The 21,664-nt window shown below is 43.1% G+C and overlaps 3 protein-coding genes across 4 annotated transcripts; 2 read left to right on the top strand and 1 right to left on the bottom strand.

Moving 5' to 3' along the window:
- Window positions 1-1,074: 1,074 nt before the first annotated feature.
- Window positions 1,075-10,182, top strand: tbc1d31 (TBC1 domain family, member 31). The gene is made up of 23 exons (XM_071470961.1): window positions 1,075-1,479; window positions 2,136-2,276; window positions 2,719-2,834; window positions 3,173-3,351; window positions 3,547-3,698; window positions 3,853-4,012; window positions 4,195-4,395; window positions 4,519-4,689; window positions 4,900-4,979; window positions 5,085-5,231; window positions 5,327-5,460; window positions 5,689-5,822; window positions 5,940-6,119; window positions 6,227-6,459; window positions 6,595-6,667; window positions 6,833-6,912; window positions 7,013-7,148; window positions 7,730-7,822; window positions 8,052-8,180; window positions 8,375-8,569; window positions 8,845-8,914; window positions 9,031-9,234; window positions 9,663-10,182. The coding sequence occupies exons 1-23, from the start codon at window positions 1,409-1,411 to the stop codon at window positions 9,815-9,817; spliced, it is 3,234 nt and encodes a 1,077-aa protein (XP_071327062.1). The 5' UTR covers window positions 1,075-1,408; the 3' UTR covers window positions 9,818-10,182.
- An 821-nt stretch (window positions 10,183-11,003) lies between these two features.
- LOC139613426 (protein FAM83A) lies at window positions 11,004-15,082 on the top strand. The gene is made up of 6 exons (XM_071470063.1): window positions 11,004-11,369; window positions 11,482-11,628; window positions 11,816-11,931; window positions 12,138-12,305; window positions 13,121-13,245; window positions 13,405-15,082. Exons 1-6 carry the CDS (start codon window positions 11,078-11,080, stop codon window positions 14,687-14,689), a joined length of 2,133 nt encoding a protein of 710 aa, XP_071326164.1. The 5' UTR covers window positions 11,004-11,077; the 3' UTR covers window positions 14,690-15,082.
- Window positions 15,083-15,225: 143 nt separating this feature from the next.
- On the bottom strand, window positions 15,226-21,651 carry cunh8orf76 (chromosome unknown C8orf76 homolog). 2 transcript variants are annotated; one of them, XM_071470064.1, is made up of 8 exons: window positions 21,442-21,651; window positions 20,067-20,168; window positions 18,021-18,164; window positions 16,978-17,028; window positions 16,733-16,874; window positions 16,398-16,533; window positions 16,002-16,134; window positions 15,226-15,867 (listed from the first exon to the last, which is right to left on the bottom strand). In XM_071470064.1, exons 1-8 carry the CDS (start codon window positions 21,544-21,546, stop codon window positions 15,691-15,693), a joined length of 990 nt encoding a protein of 329 aa, XP_071326165.1. In that variant the 5' UTR covers window positions 21,547-21,651; the 3' UTR covers window positions 15,226-15,690. The 2 variants fall into 2 exon arrangements, with proteins under 2 accessions (XP_071326165.1, XP_071326166.1); XM_071470065.1 differs by lacking the exon at window positions 21,442-21,651 and having other exon boundaries at window positions 18,021-18,181; window positions 20,067-20,163.
- Window positions 21,652-21,664: the final 13 nt, after the last annotated feature.

The raw sequence follows: 21,664 nt of genomic DNA, 5'->3' as shown, positions 1-21,664 counted from the left end.
GCTCAGTGAATGAAGGTGATACTGATTATTCTGAAATCACTCACTTCATGCTGGATTTAAATAGCACTTCAGTTATTGGGTTGCTGGTCATATATCCTACTAAGAACATTTGAAACATCATAAGTCACTGACTGATGAGTTCATGTAATATAATTCCTGCTAATCTGTTGACTGCTGACAGCTCCTGCGTGTTGCTCTGTGGCTGAACCAGAGGCAATACGAGAAGGAGGCACTGGAGGACTTCAAAATTATTTATTACTGTTAAGAAAAAAAAATCTTAACTCAAGGTCCAATTTTGTCTCCTTTCTGAGGCTATCAACCACATCTTGAAGTCTTCCAAAGACAGTGGAAAACGCCTCTTGGGAAGACCCCAGGTCACACATATCTATAAAATGTCACGTATAACACAACAGTGTTCAAGACTTTTTTCACTGTGGTCTAATTGGTACTCTTGGTTCTGGGGCCATCTTGGACATGTCCCAAGAGGAAGAAAAACATTTTTTGAATATAAAATAAAATATCTTAAGACAAAAGTTTTTTGTTTTTTTTTAATTATTATTGTTTATTGTTGCATTTTATTAAGACTTCATTTTTATATCATTATTGCCACAATTCATAAAATTAATATGGTGAAAACTAAGTATACTGTACTAAGTAATTGCAAAGAAGTGGCACATAGAAGGCTACATATTTATCTCAAAAGTACATTTTTAAAAAATGCAAAAATGTGCAGCTATTTAACGTAAATGATTAAAAGGGAAGTCTTAAACATCTTACTCATACTTGACCCCAGTGTCCAGGGATTATTGCATACTTATGTTCTCTGCATTTTACCAGGAAATGTGGGTCAGTTGACCTTCTACAACTAAAATCGCAGACATTGTGGGTATTTTATCCACTGAATCGCTTTTTTATTTATTTAAAATGAACAACTGATTAATTAACTTCTTGCATAAAGCTATGGAGGAGTATAACGGTGAAATAAAGTTTATTGAGCTTGGATAATCTTTTGGACTACGTTTCCCATAATGCCCGCCTCTGTTTACCTTTTACGTAGACTCTGGGCGACAAAATAACCGTCCCCAAAACAACAACAAAAAAAAAAAAACTGAAACTGCAGGCTGAAGAAAACTGTTATCATAATGTCTGCTACATTGTCGGGGGACTGCTGAGCTCTGAATAACACTAAATGTTGGTGAGCTTTTGTCGATATTTTCACGGCTTCTCTGGTCGTAATCTAAAGCTAAATACGGCCAGAGTTCAAATTTCGCGCTGTTTGCTCCGCCTGTGCAGAGATTAGCCGGCTAGCCCGGTGCCCAGCCATGGCGCTGTGAGATGGGGCAGTAACACGAACTGAAGGAAGGTGGAAAGTCTCCTGCTTTCTGAGTTTCTACAGACCTGTTTGAACATGGAGGTGACGGACGTCGGAAACAAAGAAGAGGGGAAAGTCTGGCACCGAAAACCAACCCCAGGCAAAGGGTAGGTTTGAAATAGCGAAGTGAGACTGGATTAGTGTCCGGTGTGAACCTGAAGCTGCGGGGGGGACACAGCTCTCTGGGTTACGATGTAAAATAACTCTGTGTTATACACTGAGCCTAAAATCAGGTGACTTGTTTTTTTGTTTGTTCAGTCACACTTGTTGCACTCCCTGTTGTCCTACTACTCTATAGTGTTACATTATTCACTCCCACTGGATACCACTGTATTTTGTTGTTGTTGTTGTTGGCTAAGTTAAAATCCCACCTACAGTATAGTCATGAGTGGCTATATTTTCAGTTGGATGATAAAGATGGGAAATATCAAAGCTCTTTTTTTTATTTTGTTTTATCACCCACTCTGAGAACCAAAATCAAATCTCAGCTATTATGTTTTTTAATTATGATTTGCTACAATTTTCTGCATGGGTAAGTAATCAGAAAGTTATTGCACTGGAATAGTTGTTCAGATAATTAATCAGTCGATCAATTAATTAAAAAGTGCTGCTGAGTTGTACCTCTGCAGCTGAGCGGGTTTAAAGTGAGTTTGATCATGAGGGAAGCTGCAGGTAAACAGCATTACTTAAATGTGTTGAGTTGAAAGTCAGTACTGTCTGAGTGTACATTTCCCCTTTAACGCGTGTTGTTTGTCTTCCTCAGTGTGTTAGTGACGGTGGTTCGCACTGCTCAGCAGGCCAAGACAGTGCGTTTCCTCCATGTGGCCTTTGACACCACAGGAGATTCCTTCCTGGCTGGAGATCACCATGGCAACATCTATGTCTTTGACATCAGTAGAAACAGGTGACTGACTATGCTCAAAGGTCCCAACAAATTAAGTGTTTGAAGTGTTTGTTAATTATTTGGATTATGCTTTATAAACATGATTTGCCTTGCAAAGGTTGGCAGTGTGGGAATTATAACATGTTCACAGATTTTATGGTCGGCCTACTGTCGTTACGTCCCTCATGTTTTTTATTAATGCTACTCAGAGCCATTTAAAGTAAAAAAAAAAAAAAAATCTCCTCTCTTCCCTAAATGTGATTAGAGTGGAAACAGATGCAAAAACATCTGCATCCATTTTTTCTTTTCATCAATATGGACATGGCAGTGATTTAAGGTTAAATGGTCTTCCTTTTATTTTAAAGCAGAAATGACCTGTAAGTGACTAGCTCTTACTCTAAAACTCACCGTGCTTTCACATTTATCTGATGTTATGTTTTTTATTGCTTCTTTCTTGGGGCAGATTTCGTCTGGTGCAGAAGACTGGACAGGCCTGCACTGCTCTGGCTTTCAGCCTCCGCAGGACCACAGAGTTCCTTGTGGCCTTGGCTGACTACACCATCAAGTGCTTTGACAAGGGTAGGATGGATACATCCATGAATATGGATATTCTCTTTTTAGGTTTTCAAGACACAAGATTTACAAAGTTCATTTTGAATGAAAGTTGCTATTTTTCTTTTGTTCTCTGCTGCTGCCTTAGTTTGTTCCAATTATATTCTTAACATTAAAGTCTTCATTTCATTATAAGAACAGACAGTCACCAGTCAGCCTTATCTTTCTCTCCAACATATATCATCTGTTCAGTTCAATGCAGAGCCAAGAGGGCGTGTTGCATTCACGTCTGTCCATCACCCATCACCAAAATGAACTATAAATAAACTTGTTCATGACTATTTGCCTTCTGTTTCTTCACACAGACACAAAGCAGCTGGTCAGTTGGATGCGAGGTCACGAGGGAGCAGTTTCATCTATTTCTGTCCACAGCTCAGGCCGCTACGCCATCACCACGTCCTCGGACACGGCTCAGCTCTGGGATCTGGACACCTTCCAGAGGAAAAGGAAGCTGAACATCAGACAGTCTGTTGGCATACAGAGGGTAAACGTCCAGACACAACAACTAAAAACAGCATTTATAAATGGTAGTTTGATCGCTTCATGAAGGAAATCATTCATCAGAAGAAGTCTGTCAAAGAAAGATTTCGGTTTTTCCGTAATTTTAAACTGTTAATACTGTGTCTTGTAAATGTATGTTCACTAAATTAGTTCTTTCTTGTTTGTGTTTGTGTTGCAGGTGTTTTTCCTGCCTCTCAGTAACACCATCCTCAGCTGTTTCAGTGATGACTCCATCTTTGCTTGGGAGAGTGACACACTGTTCTGCAAATACCAGCTCCCTGTTCCTGACTGCGGACCCAAAATCTCCTACAAGGCTTTTGCCGTCACACGGTGGGTCTCTCACGTCACAGGTTAGCATTACTTGCTATGTGATTACGTAGCTCTTCATTGTATTTTTCTGTGACAACAGAACACTACACTTCACAAACACAATAAAAGTTAACGGAACAGAGGGATTCATCAAACATGTGGCCTGTGTTGACAGTGATGGTAAGAGATTTGTAGCAGGTGGGCGCTCCAACCTGCTGCACCTGTGGTGTCTGGACAGCAAACAGCTGCTCAGGGTGATTCAGATGCCCACCCAGGTCCGAACCGTCAGACAGCTGGAGTTCCTGCCTGACAGCTTTGACGGAGGAGCCAGCCAGGTACATGTACAACAGAGCAACAGACCTGTTCTCTGTTCTTCTGCTCTGGAGTCACACTTGTTTCTCTTTTATAAATATTTATTATTTTCCTGTAAGAGACGCTGTTTGACGCTGCCTTTGTGTTTAACATGTTAATGCTTTTCCACATTATGCGTGTGTGATGTGTGTTCATGGCTGTGCAGACACTAGGTGTGTTGAGCCAGGATGGTGTGATGCGCTTTATCAACATCCACACCTGCAAGCTGCTTTTCCACATGGGTTCCCATGACGACGCCATCACTGGAGTGGCAGTCAGCCCCAACGGCAGACATGTTGTGGCCATCATGGATAATGGCAGCATCAATATCTACAGTGTCCAGAGTCTCACACAGGAATTAAACAAGGTGACAGTCAGCTGTGATAACAGTGGAATGATCCACAAGGAGACAAGAGTTTGCAGATTTGCTGTTGATGATAATGTGTTGTTCTTTAAGTGTATTCATTGTGTTTGTGTGTCTCTCACCCAGCCTCCTCCCTCCCAGGTAGCTGTAGTCTCAGGAGGTGATGCTAATCAGGACCTGTCGAACCTAAAGGTCAAGGTCAGATCAGAGGTTGTTAAAAGACCAGTCATGGGCTCTGGTAGGAGACAAGTGAAGATACTTAGACCCCCTGCTGTGTGCACAACTGATGATAAAGAGGTAGACAGATACATATACACACATAAGTGTCTAAACACATTGGTTTTCTTTATTAAGTGTTATTTCTTTTGAGGCATTTTTTCTCACTGCATATTTTGTCATTCTCTTCATTTTATGTATATTTCACCATAAAGATCTCCACCCACAAATATACACGAAGCATCTCTGTCCCTCTGACTAGACGTAGTGATTGTGTCATTCTTTGAACAGAATGAACTACCAGCTGGTCTGAACAAGAAGAGACTGGTGGCTCTGCTGAAGGCTTTTGGAGAATATCCTGCTAAATACAGGTACATGTAGGATCCATGTGTGTATCCACTGACTAGAACATGGTGACTATTTTTAAGACTTATTGGTATCCATTATGCATTTTAAAGATGTATGTTGTGTTGCAGGATGTTTGTGTGGCGGTCTCTGCTCTGTCTCCCAGAGAACCATGCAGCATACAGCAGTCTGACTGATAAAGGCCTGCATTCAGCCTACCTCACTCTGCATGATAAATACCCCATCAAAAGTCATAAGTTACAGAGAGGACTTCAGAGGTATCTCTCTCTCTCTCTCACACAGACACACACGCACACACAAACACTCTGACTCTGAACAAATCTTTTAACCTTTTCTTTCCTGCACTCGACAGGGTTTTGTCTGCATTAGCTCACTGGGCAGCCATCTTTGGAGAGGTGGAGTACCTTCCCCTGGTGGCCTTCCCCTTTGTCAAGCTCTTCCAGAACAACCCGATGCTCTGTTTCGAGGTGGTGGCAACTGTCATAGGTACTTGTGAACTTCAGTTAAGGCTTGTCATTTTCTCAGTATAAACAGCACCTGTTGGTTCTGTTGCATGTTACAGCATTGTTGATTGAAAGCTTTTGAAATTCTTGAACTACAGTTTTCACTGTTGCTGTTTCTCAGGCCACTGAATTCCATGTGGTAATATCAACTTATTGTCAGTTTGATAAACATGCTGGCAAGAGTTTTATTGACATGCATGCTGTTTTGCAGTGAACTGGTGCCAACACTGGTTTGAATTCTTCCCCAACCCTCCTCTGAACATCCTGAGCTTGGCTGAGAACGTTCTGGCTCATCACGACAAGGAATTGCTGCAACACCTGGTGGATTGTGGCATCACTTCACAGGTAACGGCAACACACAGCACACCACTGGAATAACAAGATGTCTGTCTGACAAGAGGTCAGACCACACATCCCGTTTAAGTTTACACACATTATTTTACATCTTTGTCTCTACCCCAGCTCTATGTGTGGCCCCTGCTGGAGACCCTGTTCTCAGAGGTTCTGACTCGTGATGAGTGGCTTCGGCTCTTTGACAACATTTTCTCAAACCATCCGTCATTCCTGATCATGGCCTGTGTGGCCTACATCACCTGCTGCCGCGAGCCTCTGCTGCTCTGCTCCCAGAAACAGGACTTTGAGGTAACTACCCTATCCTCTCTTTTCTACTTTTCTCCTCTGAAAATAAGCACAGCCCCACAGTCAGTCAGTAAAATTTTCTCTCATCTCTTCCGTTTCCCTCTTTTCAGTATTTTTTTCACCATCGTAACAACCTGGACGTGGCAGCCATGATAAAGGAGGCCTACCGCCTGCTGAGCAGCACACCTGCAGATATCCATCCCAGGACTATTCTGTCTGACTTTACCCCTCTGACCACGGGCCAGTACCCCGTGTTCAACCACTATCCAGAATTCATCGTGGAATATCAGAGCCGGGAGAGGGAAAAGATCCGATTGCAGGAGATGGAGTATCTCCGTGAGAGGTGAGATTAAAGATGAATCGTGATAAGAGAGGAAGACATTTTTATTTATTTAACTCAAATTAATTTGATGATAAAATGTTAAATGTCAGTGCTGTGCAAAGATGCATCATATGTTTGTATGTGTTATCTAAACAGGCAGGAGGTATCAGCACATCGTGCAGATTTTGTGCGTCGTCAAGCTGAAGAGGACGCCTACTTCACCCAACAGGTAGATGGGTTTGGCAGCTTTTCAAAATTCACTTAAACCTAAACCTAGATTTCTCTGTAGTGTAACCTGTTGGCTTGCTTATAGAGTTTATCTGTACATGAGACACGATTATGACATGGAAATCAAGTCAATTCAATCATAGTACTTTGATTGATTTGAACACAGGAGCTGCTGCAGAGGGCAGAGGATCAGCGCAGAAACATCCTGGCTCAAGAAGAGGAAAAACTAACACAGCAGAGGGCAAAGTAAAAGCACAAGACACAGACTCTTCTATAGTTTAGTTATGATAGAAAGAATGATGTGATGAAACAAAGCTGGTTGTTGTCACTGCTCCGTCCTTTGTAGGTTGGCAGCCATGAAGAGAGAGCTGAAGGTGAAGGAGTTACAGCTGCTGGATGCAGCTAGAAGACGCTTCCTCAAACACCAACAGGACCTGAGAGCCTCACAGGTACAAAGACTGGACCAGGAGATCAGTAGAAAGGTAAACACACACTTCTCTGGCCATACACAATCTGTAGTTTGTAGATTTGTTTATGCCTGTTTGTTTGAATTTAGTTATTCATCCTTTCAGATGTTTCATCATGTGAAAATATACACGCTTTTAACAAAATGAGTAAAAGAGTAATTCAAACAGCTGTGTGACGGGAATCTTGACAACATTTAAATGTAAAATATCCCAAACTTGCCAGTGAGCCACAGCTGTAATAAGTCACATCAGTTTATTCTTTTAGACCAAGACACAGACAAACAGAAAGTTTGGAAGCTTCCACTAAAAGCTGCTCTCTCAGATGGATCATCTGTTTTGCTAAAGTTAGTCACCGTTTGTCTGTCTCCAGTATTTTAGCATCTTTCCCGCATGTGTCTATGATTCATCTCAGTGACTGGTGGCTGCATCACTTTAAATTTAGTGTGTTTATAAAGTATAAGTTTATCACGTTATTCTCAAAGTGAGTCCATTTAAATTCAGGCCAGTTACAAGATTTGTGTAACTGTGGATATTTGTAATCTACTAGTAGTTTCCCTCTAAAGACACATCTAGTAGCCTTCATGTTTCTGCCACAGATGGATCTGCGTGAGCGAGAAACAGCTGCAGCAGTCCAGGACCTGGAGGTCAGACAGATGGAGCTAGAGGCTCAGAGGAGACGACTTGAACAGGTGACAAACACTTCGTATTCAGCTTCCCTCCCTCCCTGCCTTGTTGTGGCATGTATTTGCATTCATTCTTGAATATTGTCTCTCATATTTCCTCCTTTGGTTGTTGCCATCATAGAGACAAGTTTTGACCAGTGTTGCAGCTGTGAAGTTGATGTAATTTGAGATTACTGCAGTGTCTTTTTGCTGATAATATTACTGTGTCCTATTTACATCTTTTATTTTCCCTCAGCACCTGCTGAAGGAGCAGGAGCGCATGGGATGGGAGGTTGAGGAGGAGATAGAGATGAGGATGAGGAAGGCAGACAGAGAGGAGGAGAGCTACTCAGAGCTGCTGCACAGCACAGAGGCAAACATGCAGGTTAGTGGCACCTTCCAGTGTGGAGGCAGTGTTATAACTTTGAAATATGTCAGTACATGATCTTGATGCACTCATACATCCATCTGGCTTGACAAGAAGCTTTCAAAGCCTCACAGTCATCCAAACGCTGATTTTGGCCATAGGTATCTGTGATCTCCTGCTCCTGTACCCGTTTACTTTCTCTACACACACAGATCCTGGAGGAATCCCTTGCGGAGGCGTGCCAGCTGGGCCTGGAGTCAGACTGGCAGAGAGAGGTGGCGGAGCGCCTGCAGCAGGTCGACGCCGAGCAGGAGAGGAAGAGGGAGAGACTGGCAGAGCTTCACAGGAAAACCCTGGCAGAGGAGGACAGATTGGCTGACACCATGAGAGATGTGACAGGAAGGAAGGTGAGAACAGCAAGAGTATGTTTGTCAACTCATCAGTTCACAAGATGTATTGGCTTGTGTGTGAATTGTAACTTTACTATGACATAATTTATGGGCTTTTCTGTCACTTTCTGTGTAGCTTTTAAGAATAACAGTAAGTTAATATTTGTGTTGGTCACTAAGAAACGTCACATCTGACCATCTTAATGTCTGAAACATTCATCATGAATTATCACCGAAGACAAATTGTGGGATACTATTATTAAAGTAAACAATGAACACTTGTTAATTTGCAGTGGGATGAAGTTATGAGTAGCAGGGCCCAGTTACAGGAGCAGCAACAGGCCTGGTCTTCAGCAGACGCAGGTATCACCACACACACACACACACAACACAGACACACTCACACACACACACATACAACACACACTGGTGAGCTGAACTGTCTGGACGTGAATGTAATATTAAAGTGTTTGTGCCAGATGGTCAGAGACATACGAGGATGAGGTCACCAGGTTTGATCAGAGGACTTCCACATAGACCCAGCGCCACCTCTGCAGCTCATGTAGGAACCAACGGTGCTGGTCCAGCAATCAAACCCAACACTGCCACCACGCCGAGGCAGGCAGGAACCAACATGGTGTGTCTGAACAGCAGCTCACCCTCAGAGAGCACCTCCACCAACTGTGAGTCACTGTAGATATGATTTTTTTTTTTTTTTTCCAAAGGTGAAAAGCTAAAATAAAATTTTAAAGGCTAAAATGCTAAAATGTGTATGCTGCTGCTATGGAGTTTCTGTCTGTTTAAAGGACTCATTTCTCATGAAATAATTGCAAATCACTGACATGGCAGTGTAGCAAGCTTGTGATCCCAAGGTAATGGTCACTTGCAGAGATGACACAGTGAATAATAAGCAGTCACAGACACAACAACAGGTCAGGATCTGTTATTTCATGGAAGAGATACTGCCATAATGATCCCCTTCCCCTCTTTCTGAAAAGTGCAATTTAATAATTATATTTTTATTCAGAATGTGCATAAAATAAGCATTATTATTATTATTTAGAGGTTTTTGTATCAGTAATCTTCCTGTTCTTTCTCTGTGCTCTGTCAGTCTCCCTAGACCGGGGCCGGGCCCAGCTGGACAGCAGCGAGAGAGAACTGCTTAAGGAAATCAGAGAACTGCGACAGAAGCTGGCAGCCAGAGCCAGAGAGGGCAGCTCTGCCTCCTCACAGTCTGTCCGCACACTGTCCTCTGTCTCCCAGTGACCACTGACTTCTCTCCATCTTCACAGTGTCAGAAAAACATATTCTCATCTCAAGCGAGCTAGAATGACAGAAACGATGACTCAAGCTGAGAACTGAACTGGCCAGCTGCTGTTAGTTTACCCACAAGACAAGTTGAATATTAACCACCACTATCTCCTGTCTCCACCAGTCTGTTCCATCAAAACTGGTACATGCACCTGAATTTATTATCACACCACCACTATTTGATGTTCATTTGCATTTACTGAGACTTGAATGAGTAATGACTCACACAGTTTTGTCATGTACATGTGATTTTTATTTTAATACATTTTTTATGATTTGTCTTATTTAAAACCTGATGTGGATAAAATGTTTTTTAAAAACCTTGACTCAACCTTGTGTCTCATTGTTACCTTTAAAAATAATGATTTTAATAAAATAAATAATGATCTTATGCCATCCATTTATCACATACAAATATATGTTTAAAAAATGAATGAAAATGCTCATTTTTGACGTTTCCTACTAACAGAATTAAGCCCCAGGCGTCAGGTTTGGATTCGACAGAGTTAGTTTCAGAGTGTTTATTGTTGAGACAGCAGGCAGGTTGTTTTATAAAGAGAAAGAAGGCGAAGCACAGGTTGGAGTCTACTGAGGACCAGATGTGTAATCGCTGTAAAACAGATGAGGACCTGCATGTTTCTGCTCCTCGCTCTGTCTGGGTGTGACTCTTTGGTTCTCGTCCTCTTAGCATTCAGGTGTTGTTTTGACATGAGCTGAAAAGACAGCCATCACCATTCCTGCCACTCATTCTCCTCTGTCCCTCCACCCATCTTTTCTCTGTGCTCACCTGCTCTAATTCGCTCAGTCTCAGGCCCTGGAAGGGGAACTTTTTTGTTGACCTGGTTAATCAACAATCAGAAACACACACTTGGTGCTTCATGGAAATATATATACAAATTTCACTCATTTATCTGTCCTCTCTAAGACATGATGCAGTGAATATTTTTATTTTCCACACAGAGACATACTTCCCTGTGTATTTTTCTGGAAGGGATCACCACCACCTGCTATCATGAGTTATGCTCTCAGCTCTTACCTGTCACTTCTCATCACTTGTGAAACCATCTCCCCCTGAGCGGGGGCGTGTCGCCCATTTTCTCTTTAACCTCTGAAGCAGTGTTTCTCTCACCGGTGTCAGAGACATGCAGGGAACCCGCTCCCCCCGGCTCCGTGCACAGCTTCAACATCAGTCTCTTTGTGGTGACACCTTCAGCCATGGACGGCAGCGGCATGTCCGTGCTGTGGTACAGGAGGTCCAAACCTCTGGGGAAGGTCAGGCGACGGGTTCAAGACCTCCGCACCCCCTCCTCTGATCACCACGACTTCACGGCCGTCAGACCCATATTGGACCTGAGCCACAACGAGAGCGCCCGGCTGGCGGTGGACTGCCTGCTCAGCCGGGGCTTGGAGGGATACCAAGAGGTGCTGACCGCAGAGGGGGAAGTGGACTTTCTGTCAGATCTGGATAAGAATTACATCCTGGAAAATGGAAGAGATGGAAACACAGGTTGTACATGTTTTTACTTTTTTTTTTATGTCTGCTTGCCTGTTGTGTTTGAAAACACGAGAATTAATCTGAATTAAAGGAATGATTGTGGTTGTTTTTGTGCTTTATGCAGCTGATCCTGATGCATCTGATGATGGGGATGCTGATCACAGAGAGCTAGAGAGTTGGTCCGCTGGCTCCCAGTCTGCCACACAGTGCCCTGCAGTCTCCACAGACAGTGATCCCACTGTGGTAGGTTTAGGCCAGAGCAGCGTAAAAGGTACTCCAACTTTCACAGAAGCAGATAATTGCCACAAAAAAACTTCTGTAAAACTAGAGCTGAAGTTCAGTCTGTCTGGTGTTCCTAATATGGGGTGTTAAAATTCTGCAAAGACTATTGTGAGTATTTCATGTTGTTTTTCTTTCTCCTGTGCTGCCGTCTCTGATCATGCTTTTGCCCCTTCCAGATGTGAAGTGGACCAGTCCTGTGAGTGAGCCCAGTGTTGAGGTTTATTTCCAGTCTGATAGCAGAGCAGCTGGCATGAAAGACCTGGTCAGAGAGTACATCAGAAAAGCTACAATGGTAGGATGGGAACTGTTTGTGTGTGTGAGAAAGAGAGAGTTTCCATCTGCATGGGTGTGAAAGAACGTGACACGCATGCCTGTGCATGTGAGGGAAAAATGTCAGCGTGCTGAAAGGTCAGATACACAGTTAGTGATATCTGTCTGTGCAGGTTTTTTGTATCGTGACTGACGCCTTCCCTGACGTGTGTGTGTGTGTGTGTGTAGGCCCTGGCCATAGTGATGGACAGCTTCAGTGACGTGGAGCTGCTCTGTGATCTTCTGGAGGCCAGCAGGAAGAGGAATGTGTCCGTTCACCTGCTGTTGGATCATCTCAACCTGAACCTGTTTGTCACCATGTGGCAGGACCTCAAACTCAACAGCAAAAACTTCCCTGTGAGTTCTCTCCAACACCAACCTTTCTGCCTGCGTGACTCCTGATTTCTCTGGTTGCTGTTACGTAATAACTGATCTGGGTGATTTTATTTGCTAATTTAACAAACCAAATTAATTGCACTAAACAAAATTGCATAAACTCCATAAAAATTTTTTTTTTTTTAAATGCACCAAAGCTAAAGTCTTCAGGGTGGATGAGAACCATCAATCCATAAAATGTCATTTAGCCACAGCTTCCCTGCTGCAGCAGCTCACAGCTCAGGCTTGTGGCAGCTTGCATGATGCAAATACTGGACACAGCGTGTATGGAAAGCGCCTTGACCACTGTGATCGTCTCTGTTTTGTTGACACATTGATCTAAGAGCCAACTTTCTGTGGAATAAAACATGTAATCAAATGACTGGTGTCATTCTGTCAATTGAAAATACAGTTTTGATGCCCACTATTGTTTAGAGTCCAATTTTATTTGCAAGAAGTGCACAACCTTGCACGAGTCACTCTTGTCATGTACACAATAGACATTTGACTCTTATATTACAGTGCAGTGCTATATTTTCAATACCATCATGGTCCATATGTAACACAAACATGGACACTTAATATTTTTTGCATCTCTATTAAATCGTTAATTTGCTCCAGCTATTTTCCCAAACATCTGTAGAGTTTGTTTAGTGCAAAATAACTAAGCTGGGTGATTTATGTGCCAATATAAAAACCAAACTACCACACTACCACAGGGATTTGTTTTTGTTTGCACAAGTGAAAAACTTCATAAATTATACATACAGTGTAATTGCTGTCTTGTGTGTGCACAGAAGCTGTCAGTGCGCAGCGTCGAGGGACAGACCTACTGTGCCAGGACAGGCAGGAAGCTGACAGGTCAGATTGCTGAGAGTTTTATGATCACTGACTGGACTGAGGTGCTGACTGGCTCATACAGGTACAGACACACTCACACACAGCGTGTGTAGATGTATAAACACACATTCGGAAACCAAAAAGCATATATTTGTATGTCTGCTGAACAATGCTGCATCTCTATTTTGTTGCTGTATGATTATTAATCTAGTGTGTGTGTGTGTGTGTGTGGTCTCCTCAGTTTCTCCTGGCTCTCCTGGCAGGTGCACCGGAGTCTTGCTGTTCTTGTAAAGGGCAGCGCCGTCACACCTTTCCATCAGGAATTCCACAGACTCTACTCCAGCTCCGAGCCAGTCCCAGGCTTTGTCACTTTCATCGCCCCCCTTCTGTACATCACATCACATGCCGCTCAAAATGATACCACTGGTATTAGTGAGTCAAAATCAAGTCAGACCAAAACGGAGTGCCACTGGGCTTGGACTGAAGATGCTCAAAAGCCTCAGACAAAAGCAAAAATGCCAGTTTTAACCAATCCACAGAGCCCAGAACTGGAGTGCAACAAAGCTGATAACCAGCCTCTACACAGAGCAGGTACAGGTACACAAACACACACAAAACCTCCACTACTGTATCCAAGACCACTGGCTCAACCAGGAACACTGCAGAGTGTTCATGTGGAAAAGCCACAGCATACACAAATCGGTATCACTGCACAGCATGATGCAGAAGAACAGGTGGAACCTCAAATCAGTCGTTCAAAAGCTCTCGTCTCATACCACCGGTCTCAGCCTGCCCGCCTTACCGCCACCACCACAGCTGAAAAGAATGCAAAGGCTCTTCACACTGCAAACCCCACACATGGACAACACAAGACTGTGTGTTACCAATCCACGTTGAGGAAGGATTCAAATCTTGATCACGACAATCTTGGTACTGAAGGATTTTTCTTTCAGCAAAGGAATAGAAACACACTGACAAAGCCTTCGGGGATTGCTGCAGGTCTCAACACACAAAGAGGACAATGGAACCACTTCAAACCGAAGCTGGAGCTTCAATCTGATGCAAGAGGACACACATCTGGGCTCCAAACCAAAGTCTGCCCTATGGAAACCAGGAGACAAGATCAGCCCCAGAGGCACCGCCAGCCCCCTCATCAGTCGTACCCGACCACAGAGGCTGCAGCCATGGGAACTCAGCTCAAGCCTCAGCTCCAGACAGACTCTGCGTTTTTCTCCCCAGGTACAAGAACCAAGCTGCATCTACGCCCCAACACCTGCCAGCAGGTGGAGCCCCCTCCAAGGCTGAACTGGATGCTCCAGAGTCACACTGCAAGACCCAGGCTGGTGACTCGAACCAGCTCCTTTGACACCACCTACGGGATGAGACAGCAGACGGGGGGACAGCCGGGCTGGAGGCCAGGTCAGGGTAACATGAGCGCATCGCTGGGAAGGAGCAAGAGCTTGACTGACAGACACACAGCAGGATTCAAAAGAGCAGGACACAACCCAAACATGACCAAGACCTGACAGAAATACTCAGACTGTGGAGATATTAAAACCTCACACACAGGACACAGGTCAATGTAGCAGTGTTTTCATCTGTTCATGTGAAATATTCTGTATATTCATATTGTGTTTAGCTTATAGTTTGTGCCTCTTGTGTGTAGCATTTGGAAAAAGTTACATGAACAGTTTAGTTAAAAAACAGTTGTGTTGACTTAATTTAGCAAAACAATCGAGGCTTTGGTTTAATAAATGTTTTTAAACCCGCGGGGGCTGGAAGATGTTTTCATAAAATGATATTCACGGTGATTTTGTCGTGTCCACTGAACACAACAAAGGTGGTTTCAGTTATTAGTTAATTATCATTCTGCACAGGTTGAGTGGAGCTGTGCGTGGTGTTGACACAAAAACCCAACGGGACAAATTCCACACAGCAAAACTCCACAGGCCTGAGAGGGGAGGTGTGATCAGGCAGTGAAGTGAAAACTATGCAAACTGTGGGTGTGTTGGGACTTTTATTATCCATGTAACACACAGCTGCAAAAAAAACAACACAGGCCTAAAAACAGCTTTTTATTGTTTTATGGGCACATTAAGGCATAAATTACGTTTCAGGCGGAACATTCAAAAGACCAGAGCATCTCACTTTGTTTTACAATTTCAGAATCACTGTTGTGTGAATGTGACATTTCACACACGCGAGGAAGTGGATGAAACAATCGTGGGTCTGTGTACGTCCGCGCTGTTTGATACTGAGGGATTAACTGTGACTACATTAACTCTCAAACTCAAAAATTCAGTTACATTTGAACACTGTGATTTGTACTTTTGAAATATTGTGCGTTTTGTGGTATTTGTGAGATTTTCAGCATTAAAAGTTAACCTCTGACCTCCAGATGTATGGGACTTATTTTGACATCAGTAAGGCCCAGCAGACATAATGTGCACCTCTGTCTTTGGAGTTGGATCTTCAGCATGTTCTTCAGTCCCCTCCTGTCTGCCACCTTCTCCGTAGACATTCAGCATCAGGACTTGGTGTCCGTCTCTGTCTGACACTGACCTCCATCAGTCTCTAACACTTCTGTCAGTAAGATCTTGTTCCACCAGCGCTCTCTGAAGCTCTGCACACACACACTGGTCAGACTCTCCCCGTCCTGGTAGTCCTCCCTCATCTTCTCTGGGATTAGGTCCTCTGACATCACCTGGGAGACCAAAGAGAGAGAAAGTCAACTGTGTAAAAACTTAAACTCAGCCCCTCACCTAGACTAACACTGCACCGCCTGAAATTCAGGTCCTGACACAGCATGTGTTCCCATAATGAGGAGTGTGTGCCCACCTCAGTGAGAGTCTGCAGCGTTGATTCTGTGGGATTTAGGCGCTGTATCGCCTCATCTGTCGCCTGCAGGGTGCTTTCACTGCGCCGCAGCACGAAGGAGGACTGCTGCTGCCGAAGGATCCTCAACAGGAGTCTGAGGGAGATAAAAGTATCAGGGAGACATTAAGATGCCACGACTTGCATTTAAGCTCTTCGTGGAGCAAATCTGTATCGGAATGACAGAAAACCCTGTCACTGAATTGATGTTTTATTACATTAGAAAAAACATCTGGCCCAGCTGCCCCTTCCGGTGTTTTTTAACTATTACATATTTCTACCACTTCTACTGGAAAATGGTTAATAGTTTGTGTGGATTTGAGCATATGACACAGTACTGATTACAGTCACGTGCTGTACCTCGTCCTGACGAAGCAAGTGCAAGCTTCCAGTCGGACTCTGTCCTCATCGAGCTCAGCTGCCTCCTCCTGTCGCTCCTCGGCCTCTCCGTCGATCTGCCCTTCGGCTGCTTCACAGCTCTTCGAGGAACAGGATCCTAGTAAAGGTAAACACGACAAAGCAGATCACAGCATGAGGGCAAATCATTATTGTGTTTCATCTACGTGTTTGCCAGGTCAACAAAGAGCAAGTGTCGATTCACCTCTGCAATTTAAAAACAAAAGCATTGATCAACAACTCACCTTTTAACAGATTATATGGGAGTTAAATGAGACAGTGAATGAAGCCAAGCCTACTTGAGGTTCTGTTCTCCAGCAGCTGCAGACACGTCTGGCCCAGGTTGAACCAGTGCCAGGGGTTGAAGGGCAGCAGGCTACACAGCTGCTGCAGAGATGACATGGTTGATCTCACGGCTCCAAACTGCTGGTAGATGCTGACCTTTAATAAAAGTCTTCATGTCAGTGACATAATGAAGGATGATGATGAATGAACAAAATGTTTGTGTGTTTGTATCAGAGTGAGTGTACTGGTTAATGCTGACCTTCAGCAGCAGGATACTGGTCAGGTGACAGGTGTTGGAGGCTTCTTTGCTCTAGAGAGAGATGATGATATGAATTATACGGAAGGTGGACCATTTTCTAGGCCCCAGCTTTCACTGCTGAGTTCTTGCTGCTTTCTTAGTCGGCTGTGAAGTGAAACAGGCTCCTTCAGATGGGTTAACTATCAAAGACAGTATTGACTCAACTTTAGATTCATCAAAGTTTTATTATTTCTCTTCAGTCTTCAGGGGAGGTGAGTTCATGTGCTGGTAGGAAGCTAAAATCCAGGATTCAGGAGACAACTGCCCAAACAAGCTGCAGTACCGAGCTTTACTGGTGATCAATTTCAACCAGGAAACTGACAATAAGCAAATGTGGACTCTCAATTTGTTTATTAAAAAGATTCCTGTTTGACATCTGACTTTTGTCACTGGAGCTTCTTGGGGCATATAAAAGCATCAACAGTAAACACTCCAACTCTATTTATAAATGAGAAAATAAAGGCTTTCTCGGGGAAGCTTTGAGCTTTGGTCGACTTTCACATTACACTATCAGTAAAAAACAAATATCTAACAAAAGATCAATGAAACCAACTGGTACATTTTTTCATAACTATTCTATACCTGGTGTGTAAGGTTTGTCTATAATTAAGATATAATTTCTTAATTATACACCTACTCTAAATACAATCACTTCCCGCATCAGACAAAATATCTGAAGTGGTGAAAATATTGTTTTTGGATTTAATGATTGCAGATTAGGTGGGCTCAAGCTTTGTGTCCATTGTATGCAAGGTGGCTGGTACCAGAACTGTACTTTCATATACCAGTGGTATGTAGACTAATACTCCATCATGACACTAAGAGCAAACAAAAACATTATTTAAATGAGAGAAACAGGAATCTATGTATTTCGGTTGGATTTGTTTTTTCTTTACACCAAGTGATATATAAAGGATTTCACCACAACAGCAGGTTGTGGTCACCAGTATGTGGTATTGTTCTAGCATGGACAACCTCACATGGAAAGCTCACAGAAGAATTACCAGTAGGTCAACCAACTCCAGTGCCCTGTCCCTCTGTCCCAGTTTGGTGCAGCATCGGGCCATTCCCTCCAGCACATCTCTTCTGATGGTCAAGTTGTTCTCAGCGATCCACTCCAGGCAGCAGCTGTACGCTTCCAAGGCTTTCTGTACCCATCCCACCACGTGACCAGAAACACAACAAGGTTTTTTTTTTTTTTTTTAAAAAACACCTCAAAGTGGACAATGAAAAGCGATGAGAACAAGAGCAAAGACAGGAGTTTAGCAACAAGTGGCAACAATTATGAGCCAAGTCAAACCCAGTGTTTTATTTGCCTTAAGCCTCCAGCAGCTCATGTTGGTACTATTATCGTTAACGCACTGAAAAATTAACCACTTTATTTTCAGATAGTCAAGTGTGTGTTTGTACAATTACATAGCATGAACTCAGAGTGTGTTGTTAAAGGTCCCATGTCGTACGCTTCTCTGGTGTTTTGTTTGAAGTTTGATATCCCTCAGAAGATAGATTTGTTGATATATTTGTGGTTTTAAGTACCAAAAACCACATCTCCTCTCTCATGCTTCTCTTTGGAGCTAAAGCAGGAGCAGGACATTTTGGGACAGTCGCTGAGCCTCTCCTCTGATTGGCTGACTGTGTGATGGGTGATGCGGGAAACAGATTGTAGCCTATGGAAATGCAGGTGTAAATGGTCAGTTAGCACTTAAATGAGCTGGATGCAATATTTCAGAAGAAACCAACATTAGCCACTGGTCTGTAAAGACGAGGCATTATTTAAATTGACATTTCCTTATTTGGCAGAGAAAACACTTTTATCCAAAGCAACTTGCAAATGAGGGACATGACTAAAACCTCAGTGTGGTACTAAGTACTATATCTGTTCAATAAGTGCAAGGAGATCAAGTAAAGAAATGCACCGAAAAGTGCATAGTAAGCACTAGTTAGGCATGTTAGGGTGTTAGAGGTGCTAGGAGAGGAGGTGCTCTTGGAAGACATGAGTCCTCAAGAGGGTCTAGAAGACAGAGAGGGAAACCCCTGCTCTGAAAGCATTTGGTAGCTTGTTCCACCATCGGTAAAAAACCACAGATGAGAGGACAAGACCCAGCAGTCACTCTGAAGGCAAGAATTACCAACTTGGTCATAAGTAGCCAGTGGAGGTCAAGGAGTACAGGAGTGAAATGTGCCCTTTTAGGCTGATCGAAGACTAGAAGGGCTGCCACAGTTTGGACCATCACAAAATTACAGGAGTCCTGACGCTTTAAGGCAAAGTTTCTGAATATGCGCTGTGTGCATTTCTCTATGGATTGAGTGTTTTGATACTTTCACAATATTTATTTAGGACCTAGAGCTGCTTCATAATCAAAATAAGACACAGAAATCTTTCTACAATGTGGGACCTTTAAAATATGGCAGGTTACAACTATATTTAATATTTTACATTATAACAACTTAATCTGGTTTGATTTTTAATGTGATGTAGGCAAAATGTGTCTTCAGAGGGCTTCCTGCGCTGTCTCTTTCTAACATGTCTCTGAGAGACACAGTGCCAATTATAATAAATATTTTATACTAAAACATGGCAGGCGATGGTAAGAAACAAAAAATAATGACATCCTGAACATGCCACAATGATTCTGTCTCGTAAAATGATGACGCAGTTGTGATGATACTCTCTGACCAATCAGTGCACCTCAGTGTTTTCACGTCACCTTTGGGTATTGCCTCAGCACGCATGAAGCCTCGTGGATGTGATACCAAACAACCTCCCAGGTGACAGGTACCATCCACAACTTTCATCGGATGGAAAACCAAAAAAGGCGAGTAGAGTCAAGTCGAGTTGAGCCAGTGGTTCACAGTGTTACAGTGCTGATACTGGCTCATGACAGGAGTTTTAACAAGCTGAGTAATGAAATTAAAGATTTCAAAGAGAGCGAACTCTGAGCCTCCGTTCCTTCTCCTGTAACTTGCCACCAACTTTACAGGTAGTTTCGTTCAAATACTAGAGAGCCACACTGGTATTTGAAGTTTGAGTAGACTGACTGTTTACTTACTTGATAGTTCCCCTGTCTCACAGCCAAATCACCTCTAAACTTATAAACCTTCTGCTTCTCCAAAGAATCGTCTGTGTCCAGGGCAACACTCTCACAAAACCACTGCAGGGAGAAACAAGAAGAGAAAAGATGACAACAACTTTTATCAAGCACTTAATTGATCAATTGAAGTCTGCTCCTCACTGACTGGTGAAGACCTTTCTTGACTTTTACACAGTGTAGGAGATGAAGGGCCACATACAGTGGCATGAAGACGTCTGTGAAGCCTTTATAATTACCTGGTTTTCTGCATTAATTGGTCATGAAATGGGAGCTGATAAAATACTGAACAAATACAGATCTCCCTCTAATACAAGCCTACCTGAAATAAAGGCCTGTTACCTTCACAGATGGAGGGTGTGCGCCGTGTTAGAGGCAAAATGAGAAACGTATTCTGTCGCTTTCTCTCTGGGTAAATATAGCTGAAGTCACATGGCTGACGGCGGGAGTTTAAAGTCAGGATATTCGCTTAGAAATGGCTTGGAAGTGATGGCTGGTCAACACATAGTCTTAACGGACTGTGTTTCAGTCACTACTTCAAATCTGTTCCTTTGACAACAGACAGAAAAACAAAGAAGCAAACAGATAAGGGGCTGAAACCGACTGACAGCTGGCACAATGCACGATCCCTTTTTCAGTTTTCAGTTTTCAGTGACATCCTCAGTTTCACACGATGACAGTACTTGATCAAGGTGTACACTAGGCTCTGACCAGGTCCCTTATTAGTCAAGGTAGCTCTAACCCACACCTCCAATGTGGTTTCATTGACATGAGTCAAATTACCCTTTGTTAGTGTTACTGGAATAGGTGTTCACATACTTTTTCCAACCTACAATGTGAATATTGTAATGACATATTCAGTATGGGCAAGAACAATACAATGATCCAAATGGCTTATCTTGCCGTTGCGTCTAAGATTTCACTGAATCAAAAAAACAAAACAAAACAAAAAACAACAACAACAACAACAAACTTCACATACTCAGAAAATACCATTAAAAATAGACTACAGCTAATTTAACCTGATCACACATTTAAGGTCAGTCACTCAAAAAGAAAGTGGCCAACATATGAAGTGCACCTCGATAGGAATACATGGGAACATGCATTTTTTATTCAGCTGGTTCTTTAGCTGCTTTTACTGGCGTTTATTATTATTTATTTATAACTTAAATTTTCTTCTTTTTTTTTAAATTACATTGTTCTTTGCGGAAAACTTCTTCAGACATGATTCCGATGTGTCTGAGCCTCGTCGCTGTGTTAACATTAGCGGGCCACTACTTCCACTCGCTCAGTTTTCCCGTCATGTCTGCGCCCAGCGTCCTGAGCCTCTCACCTCCGGTTCGCACAGTTTGGCGCTGTAGGACGACAGGGACACACACACTCGGTCTCTCGCCTCTGAAAACACAGAGTCGTCAAACGTGCTTCCGAAGATCTCCATCCGGACCCGAGGAGTACCATGAATCCATAAAAAATGTCAAAAGCACACCAACTACAAACAGGCAACCGCGGCTCGTCTCTAAACTGCACGCAAAACACAACATCCAGTGACTATAGTT

The sequence above is a fragment of the Trachinotus anak genome, unplaced genomic scaffold (assembly GCF_046630095.1).
Source record: "Trachinotus anak isolate AG129_WGS33_773 ecotype Australia unplaced genomic scaffold, CSIRO_AGI_Tana_v1 ptg000032l, whole genome shotgun sequence".
Classification (NCBI taxonomy): Eukaryota; Metazoa; Chordata; class Actinopteri; order Carangiformes; family Carangidae; genus Trachinotus; species Trachinotus anak.
The sequence above is the reverse complement of the archived record's forward strand: the minus strand, read 5'-3'. Positions and strand labels throughout refer to the sequence as shown.